Here is a 21665-nt window from a genome sequence, read left to right as displayed (position 1 = left end):
TTGGCTATTTGGGATTCCTTGCAATACCATATAAATTTTAGGATAAGTTTTTCTAATTCTGCGAAAAGACTACTGACATTTTCATAAGGATTGCATTGAATCTGTAGATAGCTTTAGGGAGTATTGACATCTTAATGATATTAAGTCTTCTAATCCATGAACACAGGATGTCTTTCCATTTATTTAGTTCTTCTTTAATTTCTTTCAGCAAAGTTTTGTAGTTTTCAGTGTATAAGTCTTTCACCTCCTTGGTTAAATTTATTCCTAAATATTTTATCCTTTTAGATGCTATTGTAAATGGAATTATTTTGTTAATTTCCTTTTGGATTTTTCATTGCTAGTGTCTAAAAACACTATTGATATTTTTGTCTTGATATTGTGTCCTGCAACGTTATTGAATTCATTTATTAGCTCTAATAGCTTTTCAAATAATTCTTTAGGATTTCCATATAAACAACCATATTGTCTACAAATAGAGATGGTTTTACTTCTTCCTTTCTAATTTGAATGCCTTTCACTCTTTTTCTTGACTAATTGTTCTGGCTAGAATTTCCAGTACTTCGTTGAGTACAAGTGGCAAAATGGGTATCATTGTCTTGTACCATATCATAGCTGGAAAGCTTTCAGTTTTTCACCATTGAGTATGATGTTAGCTGTGGGTTTTTAATAAACATCCTTTATCATATTGAATAAATTCCCTTATATTTCTAGTTTTCTGAGTGTTTCATCATGAAAATGTTGTTGGATTCTGTCAAAAGCTTTTTCTGTATCAACTGAAGTGATCACGTGTTTTTATTCCTACTGCCTGCATCCTTAGCCACTACGCCCAATTACCTCTCTACATATATATATATATAAGTTCTTTAATTTTATAGCCTGCTTTTTCCACTTACATCATGAACATCTCCTCTTCATTAAAAGCCACTAAAATTGAGATTTCCAGTGGCTATATGTTATAACCTCTTGTGGACGTTCTATAATTTACTTAATACTTCTATGTTGTTTTAAAATTTTCAGTATTTTTTTCCCTGTATCTCTATTTCTTTAGGCTCAAAGTCCCTAGAACTGGAATTATTGGGCCAAAGGCAAGAAGCACTTTATGTGTATATATATATACACATACACATATATATACACACACATACACATAAATATATACGAACACTTTAAATATATCTATATTTATAATATATACACTATATAAAATGTATATATTATATATAAAATATATATCTATGTATAGATAAATTTCCAACTTATTTTAAAAAATCAGTGTGAATCTCTACCAGCTTATATCTGCCTAATCAAAGCCATGGACGTTTTCTGTGCTTGCTATTTCCCAACTCCAGGACCTCTGAGTTTGCTTTCTATCCATCTCTGAAGTTCTTTAATCTCTGCCACTACTAAGCAGATCATTCACTGCCTTCCCTCCTTCTCAATATTTATTTTTCTTCTTGGTCCTCGATTTATGCACTTTCTATTCTTACTCTGGTCCTTTTTTAGTTCATTTATTGAATTAATGACTAAATCAGTAGAGTCAAATGCAGGACGTATGAAAACTTACCAGTAAAAATATTAGTAAACTACAACTGTGCATCACTACCAACTATATTTTATTTAGCTTGGGAGGAAGAAAGATCTGCAATCTGGTTAGTGTTGCTTTTCGGTTTTTCTGCCTTTTCTCTATCAATATCCATTTGTGTGTTCCAGCTTGCATATTTTTTAGGATTATCTGGAAATATCAAAATAATTGAACTCACACATTAAGCAAATGTATAAACATTTAGTTTTAGAGCACACTAAAGAAAAGCATTTCTGTGTCTATTCATTTTCTCATTTTATTGCATTTCTTTTAACCACTTGTGTTTAAAATAAAAACTTTGTATATAGACATCGAGCACAGACCCTACTTAAGTACACACCCCACATATTCACTTTGGCATCGTCAGATGTATTTGATTTAAAAACTAATCAAATTCTAAGAACAAAGAAACTGGAAAAAACCCACGATCAGAATAAATATAAATGAAGACATAAGCAGATTTCATCAAGTCGCAACCGGCCTAGTTTTCCTGCCCCTCAGCAATCGCTGAAGCAAACTACAATTCCCAGAATGCTTAGAGCGCGTCGGGCCTCGAAGCTTACTCCCTCAGTCCCGCCTCCTCCCTTCAGCGATTGGATAATTCAGTTCCGTGACTCTGGATTTCTCTTCTCCCATTGGTGCACTCTCCAGAGAGGTCAATCACAGAGTTTACGCTGGGTTCCTTCCAGCCCTGCTGCTCCTCTCCTTGTACCAAGATGGCGGCAGAAGGAGCTGGTGGGAAGTACAGAAGCACAGTCAGCAAAAGCAAAGACCCCTCGGGGCTGCTCATCTCTGTGATCAGGTGAGGGAGGCAGGAGGCAGGGTCAGGGGACAGGGGGCAGCGGCTCGACCTCCGCTTTGGAAGGGAGATGGGTGAGCTGGGTTCCGCCCTGCCGACCCCTCCCTTCCCTCCTTGCCTCCCCCCCAGCCCCTCCCAAGGGCCCCCACAGTTCTCCCTTTTTCTCTGGGGTTGGGCTAGAGGGAGGAGCCCGGCCTCTCAGCGTTTTCCTATTTTAGGGCCAGAGCTTTCCATTAGGGTCCCCCGGCCCAGAAGCACACTGTCTGGGGCTTTGTAGAGAAAGCCAGGTGTGTTCACTTATTCATACATTTAGTGACTGATTGACTTCAGCTGCGCACACTGTTGAAGGCGGCTTGTTCCCTGGGCTTCTGGGTGTCAGGCCCTGACGTCCGGAGACTCCTGTCACGACTCGCAGATTGTGTTCTCATACGTTGGACACCTCCAGCCACCTGTGAATGGCCACGGCCTCAAATACAAGAGCCACTAGTGAGCTGGTAGAAGGGCTGTGGGTTTGAAGGCACACATCCGTGTTTGATATTTGTTCTGCCTTCCTATCCCAATCTAATCTTTAAAAAAACAAAACAGATTTCAAGTCATCCTCTATGCGTATCATTTTCCCAGACTATATATGGTGGGAGTAGGAGTGGCCGACCTTTTAGGGGCTCTTTTTTTCTCTAAAGTGAAATAAATTATAAGGGTGGCGAGCCCTTTCAACCCCGCCTAAAGATGATACAGGGAGTGACTAAAAACAGCTGAATAAAATGTCTTATGACACGTTTTTACTTTGTTGGCATTTGAATTTCAACCCATGTATTTTTTTTTTTTTCCAACCCATGTATTTTTCATAAAACATCCCCCTCCCATTTTCCCCCACCTAAGCTGAACTTTTGGTTGAGTTCTTGGAGGGCTTCTGGAGTGATGATCTTTTTAAAACCCAGGTCTAGCAGTACCTTGTAGTTAACAAGCATTTGAATGAATGAACAAATCTAACTTTTAAAACAGCCCACTGCTTGTGGACTGATAAAGACCCATGACACGGGTATTATTTAGGGGCCTCTAATGTAAGATTGTGGTGTATTAAATCATTATTACTAAATTTTCTTCAGGATTAAGAGGAAATTTCTCTGTACGGAAATGCATAATATACTTGGTAGGCCATACAGAGGAAATGCTGTCCTATTGTCAACCCAGTCTTGCTGTGACAAAACACAGGGAGCGGAAATGTTTCTCATGATACAACTCCAACTAGAACATTTGTAGTTTCCCATCTTCTTCCCAGTGTAACTATAATACATGAATTTATTTGGATTCTTTCTTCAACTTGTTTATTTTCTTTTGCTTTTTAGTCAACATTCGTTTAAACAGTATGAATTTAGTGTCAGTTTGCTGTATGGTGCCTGACACTTATTATGTAGTTAGTCAATATTTGTTGAATGAATGCATGAATGCCCACAGTTTTGCAAAGATGAATCTGACATGATGTTACCCTTGAGAGTATAGTCTACTTGAGGGATAAAATATGTAAGTAACAACGTGACATAAGATTAGAAGAGAGATGAAATGTGCTGGGAATCCAGGAGACGGAGCAGTTACTTCCAATAGAAGTGGAATAGAGATTGGGGAAGGTAGTGGCTATATACCTTCTGAACTATGTATTTGTGATTTTGTAGTCTTTACTCATTTCTTTTATGCTATTTATCACTTTTCTTAAAGGTTGTTTAAATTTACTCCAAATGTCCTATATTTGAAAAAAAGTCAAAATACCAAAAGCAAACTACAGCGTTTTTACTGATATCGATCAGAAGCACACATTGCCTTTGGTTGACTGTTCCTTTGTGTTCTTCAGGGGGAATCTCCTACTGCTGAATGATATGGAATATGATTTGGTGGTTATCCATCTTCTCTTATTTCTGTCTCTGTTACCTTCACATTACCATCATGATGTAGGCCTAGGCATTTTTTACTCTGATTTTTGTTGTATATTGTTTCTTATTTTTCTTCCCTATCCTTGACCACCTCAGAGCACTTGAATAACATCTTCATTGTATCTTTTACCAGCAGGGTATAATGGAGTGTCCAGATCTAGCATCCTGGGCAAGATTTGTAAGGATTAAGGTTCATGGTTACACATGACCTTTAAGACTGAATGTTATTGGTGTCGGAGTGTTTCAACATCTCTTTGAATCGCAGGAAAATTTTGGTATTGTAGTGAGGGTGTTTGCTAACTCCCTGTTGTTTTCTCCCTGATGTGCTATAGAACATAACCAGTGGTTTAAATTTCATAAATATTGAATGAGAGGAAAGTGGTAGTGTTACTTTGGTACTTGGGTTGGGGAAGCGTACTTCAGGCAAGAATGGAAAGAAGAAGGTAGCTGCTTAGAGAGTAGCTCTTAAAAGTTCTCATCACAAGAAAAAAATTTGTGACTACATGAGGTGATGGATGTTAACTTATTGTGCTAATCATTTTACATTATACACATCTCAGATCATGTTGTATACTTTAAATAATTACAATGTTATATGTCAAATATATCTCAATAAAATGGAAATAAAAAGAATGGAGGATGCGTATCTCTTGTTAGTAGATTGTTCTGTGACTGAAGTTGCTGCTTTGTCTGTCTGTTGAATTTGTATTCTTTGTAACATTGTATTCATGATTCTAAATTCCTCACATAAAACTTTGATTACCTCCTCTTATCCTTAACCTCTTTTCAGATTCTCTCTTAAAGACTGTTGCTTTCCTGGTTGCTTTGGCAACAGGCCTCAAAAAGGAAAATCATTTTAGGTTCATGTTTATAAAATCTGAGCATCCCTGAAGATGTATCTGATACATGCCAGTTCTCTTCCTTGTTTCCTTGGACCTGTCATTTTGTCACAAAATAAATTACTTGTTAGTGATAGAGTCCATTGTCCTTTGAAAAGTTGGATTAGTTTGGCTTTATCTTTTTCCATTAATGAGCAATTGTTTTTCCTTTTTGAATTGTGAATGTTAAAAATTCTCCTTCAGTTCTCCTGCTCTGATATGTAACAAGTGTCATTTCTATACTACATTATGTATTAGCATAACACTTTGTATTTTCATATTATTTCTATTAATTGCAGCAGCATTTATTGTTGCAAGCATCTTTTAACTGGAAAAAAGACTATAGGTGGGTAAGGGTTTTACCTGAGAACAGGGTAGGAGTAGACCTGGGGAATAACCAAATCTCATCACTATTTGCAGCCATGGTACCAAATAGTTAAATGATGACTATTTGGCTACTGTGATAGTCCATCACTTTAAAGCATTTAAAAGTCAAAATAATTTAAAGAAGTATAGTGTAATTGTAATGAAAGTGTTACGTTTGGTGGATGGGTTATTTAGGTACCTTGAGTGAGATTCTTAATCATTTGTAAAATACTAAATAAAAATGTTTCAGGATGGTCAGCTGTTTCAAAGGGTGCACTCTGGGGTTTTGCAGAAGAGGTGGTTCTGTTGTGAGGCAGGGCTTTGATGAGACACTGGGATTGAATCTTTTGGAGGCTGCTGGTAACAGCTTTTGGTTTTAAGTCTTGCCACTGGCCCTTTAAAGTGGAACTAATTGGTTGGACAGAGTCCTAATTACCTGCTGATGTACAATTTGGACAGTTTTGTGTGTGTGTGTGCACATGCACACATGCCCACACAGCATTTTCCCACTTTTCTATTGATTTTTTTTCCCTCCCTAACTCTATTTGGTGTGAAGTTGGGGCAGGCAGCCTTTCTAAACAGGAAACAAGCAAGATGGCATTTTGGAGATGCTATTTTATTTTTGTGAGTTCTTGTCAGATTTTTAATTGGGAAATGTGTCTACCACTTACTGTTAGGTGATTTACTCCCCAATTAAATGTTGATTCTCTTCTCTTTATAACTTGGCCTTTAATAGCCAGTTTAATTGGGAAGACAAACTTCGGCTGTGACTCAAGGAGACCTCGTTGAAACCTCGGAGCAGAGCTTTAGTGGACAGACTCTGCTCACAGATATCAAGGAGGTTTGAAGGCAGTTAAAAGGCTCACATTGTCATTAACTTTTATGTCTTCACAGAAGTTGGAATTTCAGAAACTTAGAAAACCCTTTATCGTAGACACCTGTTAAATCCCCTTTCTCCTCAGAGTATTTTGGTCAGCCCTGTATTTAATTCAAAGTAAACTTTGTTGAAGGAGTCCACGTTTTGATCAGAGCGTTGAGCAAATGGCTTTGAGGTCCGTGACACAGATTGTGGCAGGAAGGGAGTGTGGTCACTGTTCGGAACAGAGTCCTGGAAGTTGTTAGGGGATTAGTGTTGTTTTTCCAGCACTAAATCCTCTCTTCATCTGAGCCTGTCTCATAATGGTTTTTAGGGTTTCCAGCTCTCTTTGTACCCGGGGGGTCATCACTCTACTGATGCAGTACTGTTTGAAAATTACTTGTTGGTATATCTGGAGACTAGACATCTATAAACTTTCTGGAAGTCCTGGGCATCTAGCAGCATATATGGATGTAAGGGACAAAAAAATTCCCATTTTTCTGGTTAAACGCACAGAATCAATACCTTGGGAACCCATGTGTAAGTTTCTAACCTCATGTGTAATTTTAAAATTTTACTTATTTTTTTGGCTGCTTTGGGTCTTAGTTGCGGCTTGCGGGATCTTTGTTGTGATGTGTGGGCTTCTCTCTAGTTGTGGCCTACGGGTTTTCTCTCTCTAGTTGCAGCTCGCGGGCTCTAGGGTGCGTGTGTGCTTAGTAGTTACAGCACACGGGCTTAGTTGCCGCGTGGCATGTGGGATCTGAGTTCCCTGACCAGCGGTCGACCAGCGGTCCTCTGCATTGGAAGGTGGATTCTTTACCACTGGACCACCAGGGAAGTCCCGCATGTGTAATTTTTAACATGGAAATTTCTTAAAGGCTTTGAGGCATATAGTTTTAACGTTGGATGATATGATCAGTTTTTTTCCAAGCCATTTCTTATAGATAAATGTGGTCACAGTCTTCACTGGGAGGTATGATATAGGTAGTAGAAACTTACCGTATTATCCATGTAAAGTGACCTTGGACTCATTATTTAAAACCCTGTGTCTTAGTTTGTCATTTGTGAAATGGGATAATAATACAATGTGCTCTGGGTTTTGGAAAAATCAGATAAGAGGATGTAAAAGTGCGTCACAGTTTGGCACAGAGAAGGCACCCAGATGTTAATTTCCTCCTTTCCAGGAGCCCCAGATTCTTTGGTTAGAAACTTGATTTGAATAAGTTTGCCAGTTAGCAACCAGGATATAATTTTCCATCAGAAATATCCTTGCTAGGTTGACTAGAATGCTTGATTCCAATTGTCAGAATGTTTTCTTTGTAGCTAAGAAACCTTGTGTAGCTGAATTAAGATGGTACTTATTTGATAATTTGAAAGTCAACTAAAGAAGCTAGATTTAAATATATGTATGCTTATGTGTGTATATAAAACATGTAAAATATGAACAGACATAAAATGTAAAACATTTATTAAAGACAAAAAGATTGTAACAAGCAAACCAAAGGGCCCATGATGTCTTTGCCTAGATAATCCTTGTTGCCATTAAAAATCATATGACTGTCTAAAATTGTATACAGAATTTTCTAAAATTAGTTACATATTTAGAAAATTCAGATATTTCAAGAGGTACAAAATAAAGAGTAGATTTTTCTCCCTGTTTCTCTCCCTCCTGAAACGTACCCCTTTTAAGTGTCCTGTGGTTCCTTGAAGGAAATAGAAGACTATAATTATATGTGTGTATAATCTTTAAGCAAAATAATATATATTCTTTAACATATTTATCTAATATTGTTTATTAGTTTATGTGTACTTAAGGAATATTCATAAAAATTATATATTCTCTGTGCTTTAAACAAATGGGGTCATACTATGTACCCTTTTGAACCTTTGTTGATTTGTTTTTCTTTATCTTGGAGAGCTTTTCTAGCAGCACATGTTGATCTTTCTCATTGTTTTTAGTGGCTATGTAGTATTCTGTCACATGGAGACAACATTGATTGCCCCTACCCCCCACCTTTTAACACATACTTCTGGTTTTCTTTTTTGATTCCGTTAAAAATATGTCGCACTGAGCATTCTTGTACATTGGGCAGTATACCCATGGTGTAAGTCCATGGCATTGGCAATAGAATAGCTGCTTTAGAACATATGTGCATTTTGTATTTTGACAGAGCCAAAATGTCCTCCAGAAAGACAGTAATTTACATCCTCACAAGCGGTATATTACAGTACCTGTTTTTCTGTGCTCTTGCCAGAAACTGTTTTTTTTTTTTTTTTTAAGCTCTTTATTGGAGTATAATTGCTTTACACTGTTGTGCCAGTTTCTGCTGTACAACAGAGTGAATCAGCTGTATTTATACATATATCCCCATATCCCCTCCCGTGACTCCTTTCCACCCTCCCTCTCTCACCCAAGTCATCACCAATCATCGCGTTGATCTCCCTGTGTTATGCAGCAGCTTCCCACTAGCTATCTGTTTTACATTTGGTAGTGTATATACGTCAATGCTACTCTCTCACTTCGTCCCAGCTTCTCCTTCATCCCCTGCCCCATGTCCTCAAGTCCGTTCTCTGCATCTGCATCTTTATTCTTGCCCTGTCACTGGGTTCATCAGTACCATTTTTTTAGATTCCATATATATGCGTTAGCAAATGGTATTTTTCTCTTTCTGGCTTACTTCACTCTGTATGACAGACTCTAGGTCCATCCACCTCACTACAAATAACTCAGTTTCATTCCTTTTTATGGCTGTGTAATAGTCCATTGTGTATATGTGCTACATCTTCTTTATCCATTCATCAGTTGATGGGCATTTAGGTTGCTTCCATGTCCTGGCTATTGTAAATAGTGCTGCAATGAACATTGTGGTACATGTTTCTTTTGGGATTATGTTTTTCTCAGGGTATATGCCCAGTAGTGGGATTGCTGGGTCATATGGTAGTTCTATTTTTAGTTTCTTAAGGAACCTCCATACTGTTTTCCATAGTGGTTGTACCAATTTATATTCACATCAACAGTGCAGGAGGGTTTCCTTTTCTCCACACCCTCTCCAGCATTTATCATTTCTAGATTTTTGATGAAGGCCATTCTGACCGGTGTGAGGTGATACCTCATTGTGGCTTTGACTTGCTTTATGATTAGTGATGTTGAGCATCTTTTCATGTGTTTTGTTAGCCATCTGCATGTCTTCTTTGGAGAAATGTCTATTTAGGTATTCTGCCCATTTTTGGATTGGGTTGTTTGCTTTTTTAATATTGAGCTGCATGAGCTGCTTGTATATTTTGGAGATTAATCCTTTGTCACTTGCTTCGTTGGCAAATATTTTGTCCCATTCAGAGGTTGTCTTCTTGTCTTGTTTATAGAGAAGTCGGATATTTTTGATGATTGTCTATATTAACTGTCCATTATTGCATGATTAAGAGGGGAGTGTTTGCCCGACTGTCATTTAGACAGTGCTGTTGCATGCATGTGGATATATGTGATTTGAAAATATTTTTTACTGGTCTGTGGCTTTTCTTTTTATTCTCTGGGCAGAGAATTTGTCTTGTCCAGAGCAGAAGTTTTTAATCTTTGTAAAATCCACTTATCACTTTCATGGGCCATGTCTTTGGTGTAACTAAAAACTCATTGCTGTACCTAAAGTCATCTCAGTTTTCTCCTATGCTAACTTCTAGGTGTTTGATATTTAGGTCTCATATTCACTTTTTTTTCATATTCATTTTGAATTAATTTTTGTGAAGGGTATAAGATCTCTGTCTAGTTTGATTTTTTTTTTTTTTGATTGTCTAGTTGTTCTCACACCATTTGTTGAAAAGATTATCTTTTCTCCATTGTTGGGTATATGTGAGATCTTCACCAACATTCTATGCTTTTTATTCTCTTTCTTTGCACACTTGTCATTGCAACTTTTCCCATTTTCCTTTATAAAAATTGTATCACACAAACTTGTTAAAAAAAAAAAGTCATCAGAGAGAAACATTATCCAAAAATCCTGTTTCCCAAAATACTGTTTCTGTTTCTAAGGTTTTTGTGTGGATCCTGTCCAGGTACATACAGAGGCTTAATAGTTGTAATTATAACAAGGTTAACATTTTTTTAGCGTAACAAAATCATATAAATATTACATCTTTGTATGAGTATTTTTTAAGTGGGGGAATTTAAAGATATGGAAAATTACAGGGAAGGAAATATGAATTACTCATATTCTCTTCACCCAGAAGTAATCATTGTTAATAACTTTGCTTTCAGCTTTTACAAAGCATTGCATTGTTATATAAATAGTACATACTCATTATAAAGTATTCAAACAATGGAAATGCAGAAAAATGTGAAGATGAAAGTAAAACATATTCTTCCAAACTTTATCCTCCATAAGTTACTGTCATTGATATTTGGTGAACCTAATTTCTGATCTCTCTCTGTGTGTCTCTGTCTCTCTCTATGAGATATTGGATGGATAGATAGAAATAGTTTAAAAAATAAATATGGAATCTTAACTCTACGTGCTAAACTTAGCACTTTACTATCTCCGTTTTTAAGATGTACATATAGTAAATTGCACACATATTAAGTATGTGGCGTAATGAATTGTTGTGTGTGTAACCACTACCTGTGTCAAGATAGCACTTCCAGCACCCCTGCCAATTTTTTTCCAGTTCGTTTTTTTTTTGTAAGGATATCCTGCTGTTCCAACACCATTTGTTTAAAAGACTTCTTTTTTCCCTGAATTTCTTTTTGCGCTTTTGTCAAAAATCAGGTGACCAATGTGGATCTATCAATATTTCTTGACTCTCTAATGTGTTCCATTCATCTGTTTATCTTAATGACAATAACTACAGTCTTTTCTTTTTTTATAAATTTACTTATTTATTGGCTGTGTTGAGTCTTCATTGCTGCACATGGGCTTTCTCTAGTTGAGGTGAGCGGGGGCTACTCTTCGTTGTGGTGTGTGGGCTCCTCATTGTGGTGGCTTCTCTTGTTGTAGAGCACAGGCTCTAGGCGTATGGGCTTCAGTAGTTGTGGCTCATGGGCTCAATAGTTGTGGCTCACAGGCTCTAAAACGCAGGCTCAGTAGTGTGGCACACGGGCTTAGTTGCTCTGTGGCATGTGGGATCTTCCTGGAACAGGGATCGAACCAGTGTCCCCTGCATTGGCAGGTGGATTCTTAACCACTGCGCCACCTAGGAAGCCCAACTGTACAGTCTTGATCACTGCTTTTGTAAGTCTTGGAGACAGTGTAAGCTTTCCAACTCTGTTCTACTTTTTCAAAGTTTTTTTGGCATTCTAGGTACTTTGCATTTCCATATTAATTTTAGAGTTAGCTAATCAATTTCTAAAATAAAACCTGCTTGGATTTTGTTTGCAATTGCATTGAATGTCCTGATTAATATGGGAGAATTGACATCCTAACAATATGTCTTCTCATCCATGAACAGGATATCTCTCTCCACTTAATTCCTCTCAGCAATTTTTTTGTAGATTTCAATGTGTAAGTCCATGTATTGTTTGTCAGATTTACCTCTGAGTAGTTCAAGACACTTCGAGTTGTCCCACAGCTCACTGAATGCTATGTATTCTTTCTCTCTTGCTTGTGGTCTTTTTATTTTCCTTGGGGTTTTTTTTTTCTTTTGTTTTGGTATAGTTTCTATTGCTGTGTGTTAAAGTTTACTAATCTTTTCTGCAGTTCCTAATCTGTTAATTCCATGTAATGTAATTTTTATTAGATAGTGGCTTTGCTTTCTAAGAAGTTCGATTTGGGTATTTAAAAAAAATATCTTCAGTCTTTCCCATAGCTTCTTGAACATATGAAATACAGGTGTTAAAACTGGTTAAATGTTCTTGTTTACTAATTTTATCATGTTGTCATTTGGGGTTAGTTTTGGTTGATTAATCCTCTCCAACCCCACCCTCAGATGCCTTGCACTTTTTGGATGCTAAATTTTCTGAATTTTACCTAGCTGGGTACTGATATTGAATATTTTTGTTTTCCTATAAATATTGTTGAGCATTGTTCTGGGATGTGGTTAAGTTACTTGGAAACAGTGTGGCCCTTTAAGGTCCCGTTTTAAATTTTGATAATTGGGAGCGGAGCAACATTTAGTTGAGGGCCATTTTGTCTCAGTACTAGGGCAAAATCCGGAGTACTCCACCCAGTGCTCTGTGAGGGATGAGATTTTTCACTCTGGCTGTGGGTGATTTCAGATAATTGCTCTCACGGTGCTTTCAGGTGATTCTTTCAGGTGGTCCTTGAGTAGTTTTTTACCCCGCATGCTCAGGGGAAGACTCAAGGGAGCTCCTCCACAGATTTCCAGGGTGCTTTGGGTAGCTCTCTCCTCTCCGGAGCTCTGCTCTGCAAACTTGAACAGCTTTCATGCCCAAGGTTTTGAAACTTGTTTGTTGTTTCAGATGGGAACGTAAGTCTGTTTCCTGTTATTTCATCCATTCCAGGAGTAGAAGTCTTATCAGTGCGTCATATTTTAAAAAATATTTCAAAAGATTGTCGTGGGTCCACTTGTGGATTGCATTTGCTCAGAGAGGAAGAATAAAGCAATCAGATGTGCTAAATAAAGTTGTGGCTCGAAAGTGAACTAGGTATCTCAGCTCTGATGGTCTTTCTGATTTTGCAGTATTTTGCAGAGCATTTAATTTAACAGTTTACTTCATATAGTACTTTTTCAGAAACTTTTCTTTTAGAACTCTTAGAATTGCCTTGGAACTAGTTTGCATCTGTTTATGTATGTATTTTTTAAAATGTAGTGTTTTTTGTTTAATGCCTGTGATGTATTGTTTATTGTTAGCCTGAGGTCTAGTGTGACTGGTAAGTGGGTTTTCTTTGGGTGGCATAGTCCTTAGACTCATTCTGTTGGTTGTTGTTTTGTTTTTCTTTGCATTGCGATGCTTGCAACCTGTGCTGGCGTTTTTTTTTTTTTTCAGTTTGCAGTGGTGAGCTCTGCTCCCTATTGTCTTATACTCTGCTGCTCCTTATGTTTTTGTTTACTGCTTTCAAACTATGAAATGAGTTATGACCTTGGTTTCTTTATGGTAGCCAGTCTTTCGTGTCTTTCATCTTGAAAAACACAGGGACTCACCATTTAACAGGAAGTTATAAGGGAAAATTCTCATGTATCATTTGATGTAAGAAAAATAAGTGTTTCAAGATCCTTAGGAGAACCTTTTATTTTTTTTATTCTTTTAGAAGTTCTTTATAAAGCCCTTGCAAAAAATACAGTGGCGCATAATTCAGATGTTTTTCCATTGGAAACTTGGTGCCTATCGTGCTGAATGTTACGGGAGACATTATTTTATACTCAAAATATCACTTGAGCTTGTTAGAAATGCAGGATCGTGGGCACCACCTGAACCACCTGGCCTGAGTCTGCTTTTTAACAAGAGTCTCAGGTGAGTCAAATAAACTTTAAAGTTTGAGTAGCCCTTAGGACATAATTTGGGAAAATAAGATACAAGAAACCAAGTAGCATTGTTAGCTTTTTTTTTTAGCTGAGGTAATAGTATGGCTATTTTTTTAAAAAGTACTGTTCTTAAGAGGTACATACTGAAACATGTACCAGAAAAATGATTTCACATCTAGGATTTGCTTCAAAATAATAGGGAAGAAGGTTGGAGTCAGTGAGGGTATAGATGAAACAAGATGGGAATGTGTTGATAATTGTTGAAGCTGAGTTTATTCGATGAGTCTCTTAATTTTTGCCTGTGTTTGAAAGTTGCCATGCGTGCACATGTGTGTGTATGCTTATAATATACGTATATGCTGGGGAGAGGAAAGGTGGTGGGACTGACAAGGTTCTGTAGGTTAATAAATTGCAGAAATGCAGCATAAGGTATTCCTGTCCTATGCACCCTGCCCCCACCCAGACTCCCTCCCAGAGGGGCCTTGTGTTTCACATGTTAAAGTTTCCTGAACATGAATGCAGTTAGGAAACCTGCTTCAATTTGTGTAACCCAGAATTTCCAAAATAGCCTATTACCACGTAATATCTATTAATATCTTATAAAACACTCTTTCTGAGGAACTCACTAGAAACTCCTCATTAGGAAATAGCATACACGTTTAAAATGATCAAGTGCTGTAATGTGTTGTAGTAACAAACACTCCGCTGAAGGTGAAAAATGAGATGACTGAAAACAGTGTTTTAAGGATGTGGGGCTTAAAATGGGAGTGAAAGAGGTAGAGTTTGGTTCAGTAAGGGTGGGGGAGATTGAGTTGACCTTGTCAACCCTAGATTGTTGTATGCCTTAGTAGAGGTGATTTTACTTACTTTTGGTAGTAGCCTTCTCTGTTGGCTACAAGATTTATAGCTTTTGGTCCCCAGAACTGTTTTATATAACTGAGTTAATTGAAATATAGAAAAACAAGTATAGAAAAACAGATGTAGTAATTGGTCCTCAGTGCTGTCTGAAGCAAGACACCAGTGAATTTTCAATTGACTTTAAAGCAGAAATTGTTTCCTGTCACTTGATATTAAGTGAATCTTTTTGTAGTGAACTAAGGGATGTTGTTTTTATGCATCAGAAAACTTTTTCAGAGGGACTTATTGTGAATTGCTGTCAATTGGGATGGGATTATCTTGTATTTTGTGGGATCTAATAAGACATAATTAAGAAACAAGCAATTGCAGTGTCTAATTGAATATAATAAAATCCGATTTAAAAGTGTACTATAGATTTAGTTATGCTTTGAGAGCAGCCATATCTTATGTGATTATATAGTGATACACATCTCATATAGTTAATGTGTGTGTGGTTTTTTTTCTTAAACTCGGAATTATGATGAGGGTCTCGATTTTATAATTCATTGGAAGCCTCTGTAGACTGTTCATCTTATACAAAGGGCTCTGCTTCGTATAGAAGGCTTTGAAGACCACGTCTCAGCTTGTTTGGTTAGGGTACATAGTCTTAGTAACTTCTTTTCCTCCTTTTCAGTTTGTAGTTTTATGCTACTCAGAACTGTATTTAGTGCCTCTCCTGACCTAATAGGCATTTCTTAGGTTGGCTGTTAGACATTTTCGAAGAAAAGAAAATCTTACTCATACTGAAATAAGGGCTAAGTGGATCTAATAGTGTAACCTAATACCTTCTAGTTAAAAGCAGTTTGGGAAAGAAAATAGAATTCACGTTTTCAAGAATCATATCAGCTCTAGAGTCTTTTTCTTGTGTTGGGATCAATAATAAAAAGGAATCTTATGTTCTAGAAAGATCAGTAAGTCAGTCATTCATTTTCTTCCTTCTTGGAGTGCGGTTCCGAAACTAGTTAACCCTTGAATATTTGTTGTGAGTTTAAAAACACTCAGTTTGGGCCTTTCGATAATAAGTTAGAATATGTTGTAAAGATGACTCCTTGTCTTCTGCTCTTTCCATTATGCAATTTAAAAAATTCATAAGAACTGTCCTAATAAGAGAGAAGACGGTACTGATTGCAGGATTCAGGTGCCTGGTGAGTAAAAAGTGCAGGGACTCAGTAACATTTCATTTGTATGCTAAGAGGCCCATTTTGAGTACTTCCCAGGATGGGGATCACTGAGGAGACTGGGTTCCCACTGTAGATTTTGCTGTATAGAGCTGTAGCTTCCTGGTAAGTGACTTCTGGATATGCGGAGCCTTACTTGTAATTCGTTTTTCTGAATTGCTTGCAGGGATTTCTATTAATTGTTTTGTTAATCTTTATTATTCCTGGAGGAGAGGTCACTGGGTGCCAACAAGGAATGCCCTTAGTAGACAATTAAGCTTATTAACTGTTTTCAGAAAGCCTCACTTAATGCTAATTATTCTGCAGGTGTCACCAAAATTCAGATGTATTATGTTAAATATTTCTTACAGCAGGTTAATTAGTTTAGTTATCTAAGACTTTCAGGCAAGCTAACTCTTTCTGTGGAAGAATCTGTGTTGCTGTGATTAACATCGGGAGTGGGGGTGTGACTGATAACATCTGCTTGAGATTTTACCCAACCGGAATAATGCTGCCTGTGTTTTATAGGGTGGTGTATTAGTCTGCTCAGGCTGCCGTAACAATACCATAGACTGGGTGGACTCAACAAATCTTCCCACAGGTCTGGAGGCTTGAAGTCTAAGATCAAGGTCCTGTCAGAGTTGGTGTCTGGTGAGGCCTCTCTTCTTGCCTGGTAGATGGCCACCTTCTCGTTGAGTCCTCAAATGGCCCTTCCTCTGTGAGTGTGTGGGGAGGGAGAGGGCCCTCTTGTGTCTCTTCCTCTTTTTATAGGGACACCAGTTCCATCGCATTAAGACCCTGCCCATATGGCCTCACTTAATCTTTATTGCCTTCCTTACAGGCCCTGTCTCCAAATACAGGGAGTTAGGGCTTCAACATAGCAATTTGGTGGTGGTAGGTGGTGTTTGTGTCACAATTCAGTCCATAACATGTGGTACTCTGGGCACTCTTATTTGTTAAAATACCCTAAAATGCTTCCAAAGTAACAGTCTGGCAATCTCGAGGCTCAGGCAAGAGCCCTGGTCAGGCTAATTTTTCACAATTGGTTGTCAGCCTTATTACATGCTTTTCTGGCTTATGTTTAACAGTCCTCTATTAGCCCTCTAATACTGAAAATACTTGTACTGCGGACTCTTCAGAGAATTGCTGTCTGGTCAGCTTGAACTATCAAAAGGCTTGCTGAGAGGAGGAAGTTAATGAAACATGATTTGATCCGTTTAGTCCTTTAAATTCCCTAAATTCTATTCTTAGATTAAAATCATTGGAAAGCTTAATACTTTGGACTATATTCAGAGTCTTTGAAAATCTCTTAGGTCTGAGTTGTGTTTTAATATTACATTCTTGAAGGAACTTCTAAGAAATGGCCAGGTAAACGTCATTACTTTCATTTTAGAAGGTTGTTGAGGACATTGGTCACCATATTGTATGTCTTCTTTTTTTCGTTTTTCTTTTTTTAGTACCAAATTCTAAAAGTTTGCTTCCTTACAGGAATTGGAATCTGTCTTTGTGAGAATGAGAACTATATAGCTGGCTAGGTTTCCCTTTTTGTGTCGGCTACTAAGAACCTCAGTTAAATTGGGGGCTCATTTCATACACAGTACGTTTGTCCATATGACTTGCATATCTGTTTTACATTTATATGGGATTATTGTCCTGCATCTCTTTAACTAGTTCCTCTTTTTCATTTGTATTGTCCACATTCTTGTATATACAAACCATCTCAGCTCTTTTTTGGAAAGAACTGAGATAGAACTGAAATGAAACTTGAAAGTAGATATTGTTACTCATTATTCACCATTAACTATTGTTTGAAAACTGTCATTCTTTGCCTTGGTGCTAACTCCCAAGTAACTTCAGAGAACACTTTCAGAGCAAAAGCCCGCAAAGCTGTCCTGATCTGGCTCCCGGCTTCCTCCCTGACCTCATCTCCTATCACTGTCACCCTTCCTCCCTTCTCTAGGGCCACATTGACTTCTTGGCCGTTCCTTGTTCCTTGAACAGGCCAAACATGTCCTACTTCAGGGCCCGTGCATCTTCTCTGGTCTCTGGAATCAGTTTCCCCAGGTAGTGCCAGCCACACTGTCTCCCCGCTGCCAGCTGCTTTCTAGAAAGCTCTGTTCAACTGCCATCTTGATGTGAGAGACCGTTGCCGGCCTCCTTGTGTAAAAGAGGCTTCCTCCTCCCTACCCTGCCTTCATTTCTGCTCCCTCACTCTCCTGGCCTCCCCGTGTTGTATGCCTGCTTCTGGTACTAGACCAGGGGGTAAGCTTCGTGAGGGAGGAATAGGGCTGTGACTAAAACCTATCTCGAGCCACTTACAGCAGTGTCTGCTAAGTTGTAGGTGTGTCGTAACTATTTGTTCAATGACGAAATGGACTGAATAGGGTCCACATAACAATTGTTTGTCCTTTCCTAGAGTCTTTTGAGCAGGCATTTCTTTGTATGAGATAATCGAGTTGCAGTTGTTTCTTGAGGCAGGGAACTACCCTCCGTGACCTCTTCAGATCCTGCGTCTTGCGGCTGCTCATTATTTAGCTTTGCCTAAGCTCTTAACGTTCCAGGCACTGTAAGAACACAGAGAAAAGGTCTGATCTCAGTTCATAAGTATGTGCAGGGACTTTGCAGTGGGGGAGGCATCGGGGGCTTTGGGCTAACAATGTTGTGATTCACAAATGATTTACTTCGTTCCTAATAACGTGTCCGCCCATGCATTGAGGGCGCCTTCTGTTTTACAAAGTACATGCACACACTTCACCATTCCTCACAATAACCTGGTGAGGCAGGTTCTCTCATTATCTTGTCTGTTTGACAAGGAAAGAAACAGGCCCAGACATGTTAAGTGACTTGTCGAAGGTCAAAGAGCTTGAAGGTTGCAGGCATCTCATGTTTGACATTATTTAGAGTAGGAAGACTCTACTGCTGCATTCCTAACAGTAGTATTCTAGATTTGTTTTTTGTTTTTTTGCATCCTCTTATTCTGCCTTTGATTGGAGATTATTGTTCCTCTTGAGTGATAGGTTACCTTTGGGTGACTAACCCTATTTTCATAGGTGTGGTTTTTCTTTTATTTGATCTTGCTTTGGTCTTTTTTAAGAGTAATATCGACTTTTATGTACCTTCTCCTGTCTGGACTGCATTACTCTATTAAGTCCAAAGTGAAAGCAAAATTGTTCCATAGTAGGAGCCAGTTACGGTGACTAGTTATTTTCCTTTCAAAACACTTGACTGGCTACACTGAAATACACAAGCTGGTATCAAGAAGGAAACTGACAAATTTATTTTTAGATCTGCAGTTATTTACCCTGAGTTTTTATGCTTGTTTATAGGGCTTGCTTGGAGCTGATGGCTGTGATTTCACTAGAACCATTTAACCTACGTGTTCCTATGAGTTCTGTTAACTATAGCCTAGCATGGGTACCCATGGTTCCTTCAGTCCATTGGGTAAATAAATTCCTTCCTGGGATTAATTAGTTAGTGATGTAATTCGTCATGCAAATGCCAGAACTGTCTTAGGGAAAAATTCTTAGTGATCCAGAAACGTCTGTGTCCAGCTCAAGTGGAATCTGCGCTTTTATTTTCCTCCATGAACTTCTCAATAGTTTGTAAGGCATAAAGATTTTTAAGATAGGAATGGAAAAAGCTCTAAAGAATGATTCAGTAACTAGAAGGCATCTTGGGATGGCAACTTTAAATAGTTCTTCTCTGCTCATGTCTTCTTTTAGCTCATGTTTTTTAAACCTTCTTGTCCAGATTCAAGACTGTTACTACTAAAAAAGCTGCTGAGTGCTCTGTTGACATCTCTAGCTGTCCATTCCTCTCTTGATATTTGGGCTGTAGCTTGATTAAGGTGCAGTCCTGCAGCTCAGGAGCTGAAGGCAGGAAAAGTAGATTTCATAACGTGAAGTGGAGAGGGCATGGGTTTTGGCATCAAGTATACTTAGCTTTAATTTCACTTTTTTTTTTGTTTTTTAAAATTTATGTATTTATTTATTTATTGGTTGTATTGGGTCTTCATTGCTGCACATGCGCTTTCTCTAGTTGCGGCGAGCACAGGCTACTCTTTGTTGCGGTGTGTGGGCTCCTCATTGCTGTGGCTTTTCTTGTTGTGGAGCACAGGCTCTAGGTGTGTGGGCTTCAGTACTTGTGGCACGCAGGCTCAACAGTTGTGGCTCACGAGCTCTAGAGCACAGGCTTAGTAGTTGTGGCACACAGGCTTAGTTGCTCTGCGGCATGTGGGATCTTCCCAGACCAGGGCTTGAACCTGTGTCCCCTGCATTGGCAGATGGTTTCTTAACCACTGCACTACCTAAGAAGTCCTAATTTCAATTCTGATGTTAGCTGTGTGCATATTTGCAAGTTACTTTATATCTCTGTTCTTTTGATTCCTGACCTGTAAAAAGGTGATGATACTATCTCACCAGACCAATTTCAGTGTCGCCTTAAACTACATGTACAAAATAACGACTGCATTGTTTGGGGTATAATAGACACCGAGTAATTTATATCCTGTGCTTCACTTTGACCTTCTCTCAAAATGTGGGACACAGGAATACATGTAAATTTGTGCCTTTAGTTTTAAAATCTCCCAAGTAGAGGATGATTGAGAGCTAGAGTGTCAGCACCTACTGTCAGAGGGATCCTGCATCAATTTTGGACACGGTATTTACAAAAATGCCATGTAGTTTCAGGTTACATTATTAGAAATAGAGTGCCTATATTATGGGAGGTAAAACCTCTTTCTGTTTGGATGGTCACATCATATTAGGAGTATGTTGTGTCATTTCTGAGTACCACATCTTGAGAGGCAGGATAGGGAACCTTTTAAGAACCAGACTATCCAGGTTGGAGGCATGGCTCTGCTAAATACACAGCTCAGTCTCTTCATGTGTAAAAAGAGGGGGAACAATGGCACCTACTTCACAGGTTATTGTCTGGAACACATTATTATATATAAACTACTTAGATTAATATAGTAAGTCCTATGTGAGTGTTACCCATTTTTGAGGGGACTTCAGAAGAAATTAACAGGGCTGGTGGGCTGCCATGTTGTGGAAGAAACAGGTGAGGAAATTGGAGGTGTTGAATATGAGAAAAAAGAAGTATTGAGAATCCTTTCTTATTTAAAGAGACTTTACGAAAGAGGGAATAGACTTATGTTACTGAAAGAGGCGGAACTAGGATCAGTGGGTAGAAATTACAAAGAGGCCGATTTTATTTTATTTTAATGAAAGACCTCGCAACAAGTAGAGCGGTTCAAAATTGCAGTCAATGACTTTGTGAGCCAGTGAGCTTACCCTCGCACAGAGACTTAGAAGGCCGAGAAGAGGTTCCTGACCTTGCAGGCGGGTTGACCTAGATGACAAGGGTTCTCTTCTACCCTGCTCTCAGTTCGGGTCAAGTGACAGGCTTAAAGTAGGATAATCCCACGCTGAAATTTGCTGGGTTTTGATAGCACGTGTGGGAACTTTCTCCCTTGAATTAGTCTGCTTTTATGGTCTATCATTCACTCATTTTGCAAATATTTATTGTGAGGCACTGTATTTCTGGTCTCATTTTGCAGAAAAGAAATCAGGTTGGAAATGAGTCTGTGTCCATGGTCTACTGTTGCTTGACACCATGCAGTCCCTGAAGAAACCCAAAGAAACTCATTTTTGTTGGGAGAGAATTCTCCTTGGGAGGGTTCTGTTTCTGAAATTCTCATGAGTAAAGCACTGGTGCCCTTTGTTTTGGCCTGTCAAGGATGTTTGTTTGATAAGTTTGGAAGATAAAGATAATCTTTCCCTCCAGGGCAAAGG

At 38.4% G+C, this 21665-nt stretch overlaps 1 protein-coding gene across 4 annotated transcripts in view; it reads left to right on the top strand.

Moving 5' to 3' along the window:
• Positions 1 to 2272: 2272 nt before the first annotated feature.
• Positions 2273 to 21665, top strand: part of EXOC4 (exocyst complex component 4) — a 752882-nt gene continuing 733489 nt past the window's right edge. For all 4 annotated transcript variants that reach the window (XR_009053126.1, XM_057730962.1, XM_057730963.1 and 1 more), the window contains exon 1: positions 2273 to 2384. Coding sequence is in view for 3 of the 4 variants with exons in the window: in XM_057730962.1 (XP_057586945.1) it covers positions 2299 to 2384 (86 nt within the window). In the remaining variant the exon portion in view is untranslated. The remainder of the gene's footprint in view (positions 2385 to 21665) is intronic.

Source organism: Hippopotamus amphibius, chromosome 4 (genome assembly GCF_030028045.1).
Source record: "Hippopotamus amphibius kiboko isolate mHipAmp2 chromosome 4, mHipAmp2.hap2, whole genome shotgun sequence".
Classification (NCBI taxonomy): domain Eukaryota; kingdom Metazoa; phylum Chordata; class Mammalia; order Artiodactyla; family Hippopotamidae; genus Hippopotamus; species Hippopotamus amphibius.
The sequence above is the reverse complement of the archived record's forward strand: the minus strand, read 5'-3'. Positions and strand labels throughout refer to the sequence as shown.